Source organism: Zootoca vivipara, chromosome 10 (assembly GCF_963506605.1).
Source record: "Zootoca vivipara chromosome 10, rZooViv1.1, whole genome shotgun sequence".
NCBI classification, from domain to species: Eukaryota; Metazoa; Chordata; class Lepidosauria; order Squamata; family Lacertidae; genus Zootoca; species Zootoca vivipara.
The window spans coordinates 2,774,915-2,788,273 of NC_083285.1; the positions used below are offsets into that span (position 1 = coordinate 2,774,915).

General features: G+C 41.7%; 1 protein-coding gene across 7 annotated transcripts in view; it reads right to left on the reverse strand.

The window, feature by feature from the left end:
* The window catches only part of ITPR2 (inositol 1,4,5-trisphosphate receptor type 2), a 277,002-nt gene that overhangs the window by 129,631 nt on the left and 134,012 nt on the right, over positions 1 to 13,359 (reverse strand). For 6 of the 7 annotated variants that reach the window (XM_035127537.2, XM_035127539.2, XM_035127536.2 and 3 more), the window contains 5 exons: positions 11,095 to 11,260; positions 5,881 to 6,051; positions 2,669 to 2,758; positions 2,431 to 2,556; positions 1,617 to 1,739 (listed from right to left, as the gene is read on the reverse strand). In XM_035127537.2, the coding sequence (XP_034983428.1) occupies positions 1,617 to 1,739; positions 2,431 to 2,556; positions 2,669 to 2,758; positions 5,881 to 6,051; positions 11,095 to 11,260 (676 nt within the window). The remainder of the gene's footprint in view (positions 1 to 1,616; positions 1,740 to 2,430; positions 2,557 to 2,668; positions 2,759 to 5,880; positions 6,052 to 11,094; positions 11,261 to 13,359) is intronic. The other variant, XM_035127538.2, reaches the window with a different exon arrangement.

Consider the following 13,359-nt stretch of genomic DNA (forward strand, 5'->3'; position numbering starts at 1 on the left):
ACCAAGAAAGGGAATCATGTCGTGCTGGAGGGCATTCTGCTAAGGAAAGATCACTGGTGGGACCATGGGTGTCTATACTTCCACATTTTATTTAACATGTGATGTGACTACTGGCTATGTTACTCTTCTCCCATGCAAGCAACCACAAGTGTCCAGTCTTAAAAAAAAATAGTGTTAAGGGGGGGGGGGAGGTGTAAAGTCACATGGTAAATAAAAATACATTTTTAATTTGAGTGTGCTCACAATTCTCCTTCCTTTAGCCACAGCTTGGTGTTTCAAGTCATGGGTCAAATTTTCCTGTGTCTGACATCTTATATGACATCAAGGCTTAGTGAAATATACTCCTGCAGGCCAATCAGGTTACGGATTCCCTTCCACCTGGAGTTGGATTGGGTAGCTCCTGCGGACCAATCAGACTGCTGATTCTGAATCCTATTGTTCTATGATTCAGCTCAGTACATAACACCTAGGGAAGGTAGTTAACCCAAAACTTTCAGAGGCTTGGCTGACATAATTAGGGATGGAGGTTCCCAACCACTGCATTATACCCATATACACAAACACAAAGAGCAGCACACTGCTTTGCCAACCTATTTATATTCTCACTAACAAATCACATCTAAAAGTCAAGGGAGTGAACGAAAATGGGAACAAGTGACAGAAAGCACTAAAACACCAGCAGTCCTATAGGTGGGTTTCCAAGGAGTACCTTTGAGAAGTTGGTGTCTCTACAGCATTTGCATACATTATATGCATACAGTATCAATCACCTGGGGCCTTATGAATGGCTCTGTTGGTGGTGGTGCCTCCACAAGAGGACTTTCTCGGTGGCCTTTTCCTGCTTACGGGATGCCTCCCTCCCTAGAGAGGTGTGTCTGGTCCTCTCAATGTTAACCTTTACACAGCATTTTCAAATGTTGCTGCACACCCAGGCATTTGATGTCTAAAATATATTGTTCCTGAACAACTCGACATTATTTAGTTGTAAGAATGTTCAGTGGTTCTAAAATATTTTATTTTCACATTTATACTGTATTGCTGTTTGCCATCCTGGGTTCCTTTGGGAGGAAACGCAGGATAAAAATCGGGTGACTAACCATCATCATATTATGCAAGTGTGTGGCAGGTGTTCTAAAAAGAAGAAATCATTTCACCACCACAACCCAGATCTGATTTGGAAATGTGATTAGTTAATCAACCAATTAATAAATAAATATCTATAACCAACTTAGATTTCGTTAATCAAATGACAGACCTAATTATAGTGAATTAAAATAAAAAAGATAAGAGCATAGTATCCTGTGTTGTCTGCTTCTGAAAGATCTGATCTTACACATACCATACAAACACACAAACAACTAAGCTAAGCAGATTGATCACTTCCAGTTATTTGCAGCAGGGAAACAAAGGAGGTGGCCCTAGTGATCAAATCTGAAGGTCACCAACTTACTGCCCTGCAGATGTTTTGGATTGTTCTGACCCCTTATTCCTGCCCTGGTCCACTGTTAGGGAAAAGGGATGTATCTGAATGTTTAGGTATATTTGAATGCAACTCTTTATAGTACAAATGACTGTTATGTTCAGCAAGGAATTTATCATCAACTCGAAATACTCACACCAGGTGTTAGAAATAAGTTGAGGTGTTTATGAAGTAGAACTTGATTCTGAGGATTTCCACGACAGAAGTTCTGAAGAAACAGGTGAGCTAAGTTCATAACTTCATTCATCTTTTCATCAGTCTTTGTGTCAATTCATTTTTTTCAAATGTAAAAGGAACAAACCAATAAATGGACCTGTTAAACACTTAACTGGAAATATATAACCAGTACCTTTTTAAGCAAAGAAAATCTTGAATAAAAACAATTTTTAAAAAAGAAAAAAAGAGTAAGCCCTCATTAGAATGCAATAAAGATAAGGGAAAGGTCAACTAAGTTTCTTGTTCCTGAAAGACACATTTCCAAACGACTAAGCAGCCAGGAAAATCTTTATTTTGCTCCTGCAAGTGTAGTCACACAGTTGCCATAACATGTCTCAGTTCTAGTTTAAATACCCACAGCTGTATCCAGACTAAGATAGCTCATCTTAGGTCCCAATGAAAACAATGGGAAATGGTAGTCATGAATTAGGCAGCTGTCGGAAGGTCTCGGCAACTGCTTCATTTGGGCAAGACCTACCAGATATGAGTTGCTGTGTTCATTAGGTCAGACACTCCACCAAGTCTGTGCACATTGTCTTTTTGCTAATAAAGAGTGAACTTCAACTTGCTGGGTGTGTTTTACTGCTGGCTCCCCCCTGTCTCCTGCTGGACACATTCATTGCTCCACCCCCAACTACCTCTGGCCCTGCCCTCCATTGGCATGTGGTCCCCAGAAGATTGCCTATGAGCTATTGTGGCCCTTGGCTCTTCGACTTGGCATAAACGTTAATTACCTTCTCATAGGGTATCTGCAGAAGATCCAGCACCACACTGTGAGCGCCCATATTTTTCAGCAAGCGCTGCTGCTGATGGCGACATTTTTTATTCTGGATGCAGAGTTTGCTTAATCGGATCAGGATCTGGTGATAAAAGATCATATGTACTGTGCATAAATACGAAGCCAGGGAAAATATGAGTTGTTACCATAGTGAATATACCTAATTGATCCTTGGAAGCATTTTATCAGCATACCTCCATCACAATATTGTAGTTGTTGCTCTTGTTACTGTCAATCTGAGGTTTCTTACTCCCATCCTGGACTGGACTTAAAATATTTGACTCCTATAATTAAAAAGATAGGGAGGGAGGGAATAATTTAACTCCAAAATCTTGAAGTGCAGTACCAACATGCATGGAAACCATGTAAAACCATCTTTCACTAACAGTGGGCAAGTATTAACCCAAGGTGAGCTAGAGAGTTAAAGTGCATAATTCAGAAGTAAATCCCACTGAGTTCAATGGGGCTTAGAACCAAGATAAATAGGCATAGGATCACAGCCTAAAATGCTAATGTGTCCAGCACAAAGAAGGTATGATAACTGTATGAAAATTGAAGATATTAATATACACACTATAGAATGTCTCTTCAATTTTTGTTATTTCTTGTTAGTATTTGGATTAGTTTTAGAATTTGTGTTATTATTTGCAGAGTGCCATAGCAACTAAGCAATGCATATAACTCAAAATAATGATACATGCCCTGCCCTCAGGTTTACATATATGAGACTAGAGACCCAATTAAAGACAGGTGGAGGGGAAAGGTCAGAACAAGGAAATCAGTCTGGGGATGTTGGAGCGCTCAGTGAAGAGGTGAATTTCTAACATGCATTTAATCCAGCTTCTCCTTTTGCTAGGAAAGAGGAGGTGCAGCTTTTCAGCAGACTTTGATCTTTATATTGTCTGAAATCTGGCATTTCTCCCTGCAATCCCATACAGTTACAGTAGCCATTATCCAGTATTTAGCACTAAGTATCTCTCACGGGTGGCGCTGTGGTTAAACCACTGAGCCTAGGGCTTGCTGATCAGAAGGTCGGCGGTTCGAATCCCTGTGACGGGGTGAGCTCCCGTTGCTTGGTCCCAGCTCCTGCCAACCTAGCAGTTCGAAAGCATGTCAAAATGCAAGTAGATAAATAGGAACCGCTACAGTGGGAAGGTAAATGGCGTTTCCATGTGCTGCTCTGGTTTGCCAGAAGCGGATTTGTCATGCTGGCCACATGACCTGGAAGCTATACGCCGGCTCCCTCGGCCAGGAAAGTGAGATGAGCGCGCAACTCCAGAGTCGGTCACGACTGGACCTAATGGTCAGGGGTCCCTTTACCTATCTCTCCCTCTAATAGGAAAGTCAGGTGATAAGTGTCAGTAATATCAGAACCTAACATCCATGCGAGAAGGAACCCAAGGTTTGCGAAAGGAAGGAAGGAAATAAAACTGTGGTGACAAAAAACCCTAAAACAGCCCAATGAGAACTGAGCATCATTCTAGTCAGTTGGAAGTAGTAAGTAAAACTTTATTTATTTGCATGGCCTACAGGCCATTGCAACAAAGGATTCATATTACATAACCTGGTAAAAAGGAAAGAAAAAAGAAAAATGCTATATAAAACAATAAAATGTGCTGTCTCGGGATTCAGCATAACACAATTAAAATGGAACAGATGAGATCTTAATTATATGTTCACACAGGCGGCGCTATTGTCCTCCAGCTGGCGGCCCTCAGTCTCATGGCCCTCTCAGTAAATCTGGCTACCTTCTCTGTTGTCTGGGCAGTCTGGTCTGCCAGGAGGAAAAACAGTATATCCTTGGATGGGCGGCCCGAAATGGCGGATATCAGAGGTGTGATGATCTCATCCCTGAGGTCTTTATATAGGGGACAGGACAGGAGTACATGTGATACAGTCTCCACGCTGCCAACTCCGCAGGGACATAGTCGATTCTGGTATGGTGTTTTTGAGAATCGACCTTCAAGGAGGCGGAGGGTAGCATGTCCAGTCTGGCCAGCGTGAAGGCTCGTCTGTATTTTGGGATAGTTAGGTTGGACAGGTATGGTGACCGGAAGTCCATGTAGGAAGGTGGAAGACGGATATACCATGCGCTAAATTTCTTAATAATGGCCATATTGTTTTGTTGTTCAATGTTCTTCAGGCGCTGGTATATGAGGCTGTTTGCCTTGGATGGGCCCATTATGAGTAAATGCTGTGCGTGCAGGCCACATGAGAGGAGTTTTTGGTGCACAGCCTTTGCCCATGCGCCTTTGTGTACATCCCGTGTGACTAGAGGCAATAGCCCAGGTGGATTTAGATTTAGACGGAGCCAGTATTTAAGTGTTCTTTGCCAAGTCCGTGTTTTGACAGATAGAAGGTTGGCTTCGAGGCGTAAAGCCGCATTTGGTGCGCATGATGGAACAGCGAAAATCTGTCTTAGAAATTTTGATTGGACTGTTTCAAGAGTACTACACTGATTCCCTGTCCATATTGGAGCCCCGTAAAGTAATTGTGCCAGAGGTTTTGCTTGGAATACCTCAAGAGCTGCTGGGATGTACCTGCCACCCTTCATGTAAAAGAATCGCGACAAAACCTTAGAGGTTTGGGATGCTTTTTCACTGGCGTATTTATGGTGTGCCACCCACAAGCCTGTTGACTGAAAGACAATTCCCAGGTATTTGAAGGTCTTAACCTGGTCTATTATCTGGCCGGTTGGAACAGAAATACAGAAAAACAAGACAGTGGTGCACATGGAACCCAAAGGGTATTCCAGAGATGTCGTTATAGAAAGATAACCACATCATCAACACAGTTGTGACATTCAGCTGCAAATCTTATAGCCTTATGTCATGTGATTTGACACTCCCTCATCATATCCTTCTAGGGAAGGGACCAGAATCTATTTGCATTCTGCTGGGAATATCTACATTCATAGCAACTGAAAAGCAGTTGCTTATTCTCTTTGTAAAAGAAACATACTGCCCCCAAACTTGGCATGCTAGCTCTATATATAAACAATAAATTGCAAGAACTCAGGCCAAAAGAAGATGGATTTCAAAAAATCTTCACAAGGTTTTATTGATGTGATGCGGGGTTTAAATGGGAATCAATCCCAATGTTGAAGGCAACTAAAGATAAATTCCAGTAAAAATCAGAAAATCAGGACAAGGCCCTGTTTCGACTATTCTTCGTCAGCAAAGATTCACAGGTCAAAGTGTAACAAGTATGTTTGCCTTTGGCCAAGGCAAACATACTTGGTACATTACAAAGAAAAGTTCATCTTTTGCAAGTACAGTGGTGCCTCGCTAGACGAAAACAAAACTCTGGTAACCACCTTGAGAACCTTTTATTGAATGGTGGCATATAAATATTCTAAATAAATAAAAGTGAAATAATGTGCAGGGATCAAGACAAAAACACCCACCTCCATGGGTTCATCACTTCCTTTTGCCTGACTTTCGCCCAGCTCTCCACTTTCATAACTGTTCTTTTCAACCCAAAGTTCAGATTTTTCTACAGTAAGCCTTAGCTGGTCAAGATCAGTTTTAATTTGCTTGTAGTTATCCACATCTTGATTAGATACCAGCAACTGAACCTGTAAATCCCAAAATTTCACAAAGGTTTCACTTTTTTAAAAATGTCATCAGAACTGTATTTTGTACTATAGTTCCAATCAACTCCTTGATTTGACTTTTTATAAGGCCCAATGATTTTTTAATCCATCAACAGATCACATTAATTTTTATATGTAAAAGCAAGAGAAATCATATGGTTAATCCATTGATACACATCACTTATTTCTGCATCAACTGATTACTCAATGCTTGCAGTTAAATGTATGAACTGATTCAATGGAGAATCACTCTTTGGGGGAAGATATGAAAGTTCCTTCTCATCTCATTTGATGTATGATGGCTCACTGACGCATGCAAATTGCCACTTAATGCTTTAGTTGCCTGGTGATTAACATGTAAGAACAAACCAGTTCAAAAATAAAGGTACTGAATGTGGACTTTACATCACCAAGGTGATTTATTATTTTAACTGATGAAAGTAAATGTGGCATGCACTGAAATTATGAACAAATCTGAAGAGTGATAAGCAAAATGACAAACTTGAAACAGAATTGGGAAATTAATATGAAAACATCTGAAAAGAGACATTTTAGGCATCTAGTAAGAAATCAAGAAATTGTAAGTTATTTAAGGGGTAAAGGTAGAATCATAGAATCATAGAATCATAGAGTTGGAAGAGACCACAAGGGCCATCCAGTCCAACCCCCTGCCAAGCAGGAAACACCGTCAAAGCATTCCTGACAGATGGCTGTCAAGCCTCTGCTTAAAGACCTCCAAAGAAGGAGACTCCACCACACTCCTTGGCAGCAAATTCCACTGCCGAACAGCTCTTACTGTCAGGAAGTTCTTCCTAATGTTTAGGTGGAATTTTCTTTCTTGTAGTTTGAATCCGTTGCTCCGTGTCCGCTTCTCTGGAGCAGCAGAAAACAACCTTTCTCCCTCCTCTATATGACATCCTTTTATATATTTGAACATGGTTATCATATCACCCCTTAACCTTCTCTTCTCCAGGCTAAACATACCCAGCTCCCTAAGCCGTTCCTCATAAGGCATCGTTTCCAGGCCTTTGACCATTTTGGTTGCCCTCTTCTGGACACGTTCCAGCTTATCAGTATCCTTCTTGAACTGTGGTGCCCAGAACTGGACACAGTACTCCAGGTGAGGTCTGACCAGAGCAGAATACAGTGGTACTATTACTTCCCTTGATCTAGATGCTATACTCCTATTGATGCAGCCCAGAATTGCATTGGCTTTTTTAGCTGCTGCATCACACTGCTGACTCCTGTCAAGTTTGTGGTCTACCAAGACTCCTAGATCCTTTTCACATGTACTGCTCTCAAGCCAGGTGTCTCCCATCCTGTATTTGTGCCTTTCATTTTTTTTGCCCAAGTGTAGTACTTTACATTTCTCCTTGTTAAAATTCATCTTGTTTGCTTTGGCCCAGTTGTCTAATCTGTTCAGGTCATTCTGAAGTGTGATCCTGTCCTCTGGGGTGTTAGCCACCCCTCCCAATTTGGTGTCATCTGCAAACTTGCTCAGGATGCCCTCAAGCCCATCATCCAAGTCATTGATAAAGATGTTGAACAAGACTGGGCCCAAGACAGAACCCTGTGGCACCCCACTAGTCACTACTCTCCAGGATGAGGAGGAGCCATTGATGAGCACCCTTTGGGTTCGATCAGTAAGCCAGTTACAAATCCACTGAATGGTAGCATTGTCTAGCCCACATTTTACCAGCTTCTTTACAAGAATATCATGGGGCACCTTGTCAAAGGCCTTGCTGAAATCAAGATAGGCTACATCCACAGCGTTCCCTTCATCTACCAGGCTTGTAATTCTGTCAAAAAATGAGATCAGATTAGTCTGACATGACTTATTTTTCAGGAACCCATGCTGACTTTTAGTGATCACAGAGTTTCTTTCTAGGTGCTCACAGACTGTTTGCTTAATGATCTGCTCTAGAATCTTTCCTGGTATTGATGTCAGGCTGACTGGGCGGTAATTGTTTGGGTCCTCTCTTTTCCCCTTTTTGAAAATAGGGACAACATTTGCCCTCCTCCAGTCTGCTGGAACTTCGCCTGTTCTCCAGGAATTTTCAAAGATTATTGCCAGTGGTTCTGAAATCACCTCTGCCAGTTCTTTTAATACTCTTGGATGTAGTTCATCAGCCCCTGGAGACTTGAATACATCTAAACTAGCCAAGTATTCTTGTACTACCTCCTTACTTATTCTGGGCTGTGTTTCCCCTGCTGAATCATCTGCTCCATATTCTTCAGGTCGGGCGTTGTTTTCTTTCTTGGAGAAGACTGAGGCAAAGAAGGCATTGAGGAGTTCTGCCCTTTCTCTGTCCCCTGTTTGCATTTCACCATCTTCTCCTCTGAGTGACCCCACTGTTTCCTTGTTTTTCCTTTTGCTACGGACATACCCATAAAAGCCCTTTTTGTTGCTTTTAACCTCTCTAGCGAGCCTGAGTTCATTCTGTGCTTTAGCTTTTCTGACTTTGTCTCTACACGTGCTGGCTATATGTTTGAATTCCTCTCTGGAGATTTCCCCCCTTTTCCATTTTTTGTACATATCCCTTTTAAATCTTAACTCAGTCAAAAGTTCTTTAGATAGCCAGCCTGGCTTCTTTAGGCACCTTCCATGTTTCCGTCTCATTGGTATTGCCTGAAGTTGTGCTTTTAATATCTCCCTTTTAACAAACTCCCAACCATCATAAACTCCCTTCACTTTTAGTATTACTGTCCATGGGATTTCACCCAGCGTTTCCCTAAGTTTTCTGAAGTCGGCTTTCTTAAAGTCTAGAATTTGGACCTTAGTATGCTTGGTTGCTCCTTTCCGCTGGATAATAAACTCCAGAAGAGCATGGTCACTCCCACCTAATGATCCTGCCACTTCTACCCCACTAACCAAGTCATCACTATTGGTTAGGACCAGATCTAAAATGGCTGATCCTCTTGTTGCTTCTCCCACTTTCTGGACAATGAAGTTGTCTGCAAGGCCAGTGAGGAATCTGTTCGACCTTATGCTCTTGGCTGAGTTTGACATCCAACAAATATCAGGATAGTTGAAATCCCCCATTACTACTATCTCACTTCCTTTGGAATGCTTGGCCATCTGTTCCAGGAAGGCATCATCTGTGTCCTCAGTTTGGCTTGGGGATCTATAGTAAACTCCCACAATGAGATCACTGATGTTTTTCTCTCCCTTAATTTTGACCCAGATACTCTCAATTTGGCTTTGAAGTTTTAAATCCTGGATCTCTTCACAGGTATACATATCCCTAACATATAAAGCTACTCCTCCTCCTTTCCTGTTTGGTCTATTTCTCTTAAATAGATTGTATCCCTAGCAAGCCCTAGGCTCAGTGGTTTAACCACAGCGCCACCTGGGTCCCTTATTTAAGGGGAGAAATTCTTTGGATGCGTTTCTGCAAAATTAATCAAATTAGGGGGGGGGAATGTAACCGCTTATTTTTTGTTTTTAATATGGGGAAAATTGTCATTTTCTCCTAATTCAACTAATTTTGCAGGAAGACATCCAGATCCCTTTTTGAACATCAGGGATTATTTCCTTCACAATGCAATAATATGGCTTGTGTGTTTTTCTAAAATGACTTACAATTTGTTCATTTTCTGACAAGATGTCTAGAACATCTTTCTTTAAAAGGTTTTCATTATGATTTCTCAATTCATCAACATCTGTAAAATTGGTTACAAGGCTGCATGCTTGCAAAGATTATTAATGAGGATATTGAATGAAACTGAAGTTGTCAGTTTTCCCTACATTAACTCTATAAACACTGTGACAAAGCTCGTACAAAAAGATAATACCTCACATCAGCAAATATTCCTCTACTGCAGAGGACTCTTGCTATTTAAGGTTATTGTGTTTTCTATATAAACATGCAAATAAACAGAAATCTCAGCTAGCTACACCTTTGCAGGTTGGCGCCCATTTCTTCCCAACAATGCAGATTCAGAATTCTGTTACATAATTTATGGATGACTTCATAAATTAGATTTTAAGAAAAATTCTGCAGCAGGGTAAGTTAAATTCTATGACACTGGGAAAAGACTGTAACTTAGTGGTAGAGCATCCCATAGTGGGGGGAATATCCCACCTTCAAGCCTTACTTTATCCAGGTAGGGCTAGAAATGTTCCCTGTCTGAAATCCAGGAGAGCCCCAGCGACTCAGAATAGGCAATGCCAAGGCAGCTGAACCAATGGGCTGACTCAGTGTTCCTATCACTGAGATGCCGTGTCTTCAACTGGCATAAATTATGCAGATAAACAACTGTTGCTCTTATTTTGAAGAATCGATTCTGCAGTTTTTTGCTATGAAAAACCAATTCTCTTTTTTTGCTAAATTTGGATGGAGAAAGAACCTCTACAAGGTAGTGAAGCCTCTTACTGCTGTTTGAAATTGTTGTCTGAAATTTCCTCAAGCTTTGTTCCACATTTTAAAGAACAATCTTTTCAAATAGAAAGGCAAGAACTTTGCATTAAAAAACAATCTGAGTTTTTTAGGTTAGGTGAACACTGCAGGTCATTCATTATTTTTCTGGTGCTTTTCTGCACTTACATAGCATCCTGGCACACACAGCCATGGGTATCTCATTTCCCATCTTTTGCTGGAGCAAGTTCATTAATTTCCTGCCACAAAACATGCCAACTACTCAGCTGTCACTTAACAGAGAACTGCAACTAATCAGCATAGCACCATTTTAATGGAATACCTTCCAATACCTTCATTATGCAGCAACTGTCAAATACTAAAAAAGAATCTTCTTTCCTATGTGTTACTTGTACAAGTTTGGAAGAAGGGGAAACTGCACGCTGTCTGCCTCTGGTGCAGCCCAGTTAAAACACTGCAGTAAGTGGGTCAAGGAGGGTTCTCTCTTCTGAAAAGCAGCTTCAGACAAGTCTTCAAGTCTTCCATCAACACAGACACAGGCACTGCATAAATGTTCTGGCTAAATTCTACAGGAGGGAGACTTATTGACATACATCTCTAGCAACTGAAACATATGTAAAGAAATAGCTTTAATTGGTGGCTCTACCTGTTTAAAGGCTTGCAAAACTTCTGCTCGTTGGCTGAAGTGTTTAAACAACAGCTGCAGGGCTCCAGAAAGCAAAGGAGGATAGTCATGCATAATCAGGTGAATGAGGACTCGCAGGAATGTCCTGCCACCTTCACCATCCAGCTGCACTGCGTTTTTTTCTTTTCTGCACAAAAAACAACACAAAAAACCAAGTGAAAACATTCGGCCTTGTTCACTCCTTTCTCTCAACACAGGGAGTTGACATAAATTGTTGTTGGCATCTGTCTGTCCTGAGAGTCAGCATTGGCCGCCTTCTCTCGCAGCCCGAAGCCAAGCGTCTCCCTCACCCCAGGCCGGAGAGGCCGCCGCCTCCACACTGCCGAGTCTGGGCCGGATTCGCGACGGAGCGGGCGGCCTCCTAAGGGAAGCGTTCATTCGCTCGGGAAGAGGCTTCCACGATGCCGCTGCTCTTCTTGGAGCACTTCCCTTGGCCCAGCCTGCGCACTTACACGGCGCTCAGTGCCCTGGCCTAACTGGGCAGCAGCCTCAGCGCCTACCGTGCCCTCAGCCAGGCCGCCGAGCACACGGAAGAGCCTGCAGCGGGTAGGCAGCAGGCGAGCGCCGGAGGGAACTCGAAATCCGCTGGGCTGGAGCTCGAAATCAGAGCGCTGGCGGGAGCGTCCGCAACTGAGCCGCAGCTGCAGAGGCGCTCCGATGCCCCCCACCCCTCCCCTCCCCCTTTTAAAAAAAGCTATTCGCTGCCAGCATTTTTCTGCCCCCCGTCCACCTCTCAGGGGAGGCCGCTTGGGTCTCCTTTCTAGCCGTGGTGGGCTGTGCTTCGACCCCCTCGTGCCTCTCACGGGAGGCATCAGAGTGAAGAGGACCCTGAGCCCCCATCCAAAAAATGACTCTCATCAGCCCATGTAAGGGAAAAAAAAACCTTTAATTTTGTCTTAATTATTTTATAGTACAGTACATTGATTATTGCCTTTATTTTATGGATCAATGGTCTCATTAGACAGTAAAAAAATTTCTAATTGAAAACCAAATTTTTTATCCATTTTAAATACTTCATTAATCTGATGGTATTGGAGCCAATCATCAAGTTTATATCTTAGTTCATCCTATGTTTTTAGCTTAAATTGGCCTCCATCCTCTATCAATAAGTCTCTATACTTTGGCCAACTGGTTTCCATATTAGGCCTTTTAAAGCCCTTAGCCTCCAAAGGTGAAACCCATTTAGGTATTTTTCTTTCTAACACATCTTTATACCTTATCCATACATTGTACAATGATTTTCTAATTATATGACTTTTAAATCCTTTGTGGACCTTAACTTTATCATACCATAGATATGCATGCCAACCGAACGCATTGTCATAGCCTTCTAAATCTAGTACATCAGTGTTTTCTAACATAAACCATTCTTTCATCCAGCAAAAGGCAGCTGCTTCATAGTAAATCTTTAAGTCCGGTAGGGAAAAGCCTCCTCTTTGTTTATCATCAGTAAGTAGCTTATATTTAATCCTAGGCTTTTTCCCCTGCCATATAAATTTCGATAGCACCTTTTGCCATTCCTTAAAACATTCCAACTTATCAATTATTGGCACAGACTGAAACAGAAATAACATCTTTGGCAATACATTCATCTTAATTGTCGCAATACGGCCCAGCAAAGACAATTTCAAATTTGTCCAAATTTCTAAATCCTTCTTAATTTCATTCCATAATTTAAAGTAATTATCTTTAAACAGATTCAAATTCTTTGACGTCATGTTTACACCCAGGTATTTCACTTTCTTAACAAATGACAAACCAGTAGCTTCCTGCAACTTTTCTCTTTCCTTACTATCTAAATTATTATCTAACACTTTGGTTTTACTCTTATTCAATTTAAATACTGCCACACTTCCGAACTCGTGGATTAGGTCCAGTGCCCTAGTAGCACTGGACTCAGGGTCTTGTAAAGTCAAAACAAGGTCATCCGCAAAGGCTTTAAGTTTAAATTGTTTCTTCCCTACAGTCACACCTTTGATTTCTTCATCTTTCCTAATCATGGTGAGTAAAACTTCCAGGACCGATATAAATAACAAAGGGGAGAGGGGACACCCTTGTCTTGTTCCTTTTTCAATTCTAATTTCTTCTGATACCATATTGTCACAGTGGCCGGAGCGGACTACTTCAGAGTAACGACGCTACGCAGCTCTGCATTTTATTCTTTTATTGGTGCTGCGTATTTACAGTGCTTAAGTCATTGCTATTTACACGGAGTGATGTGGTCAG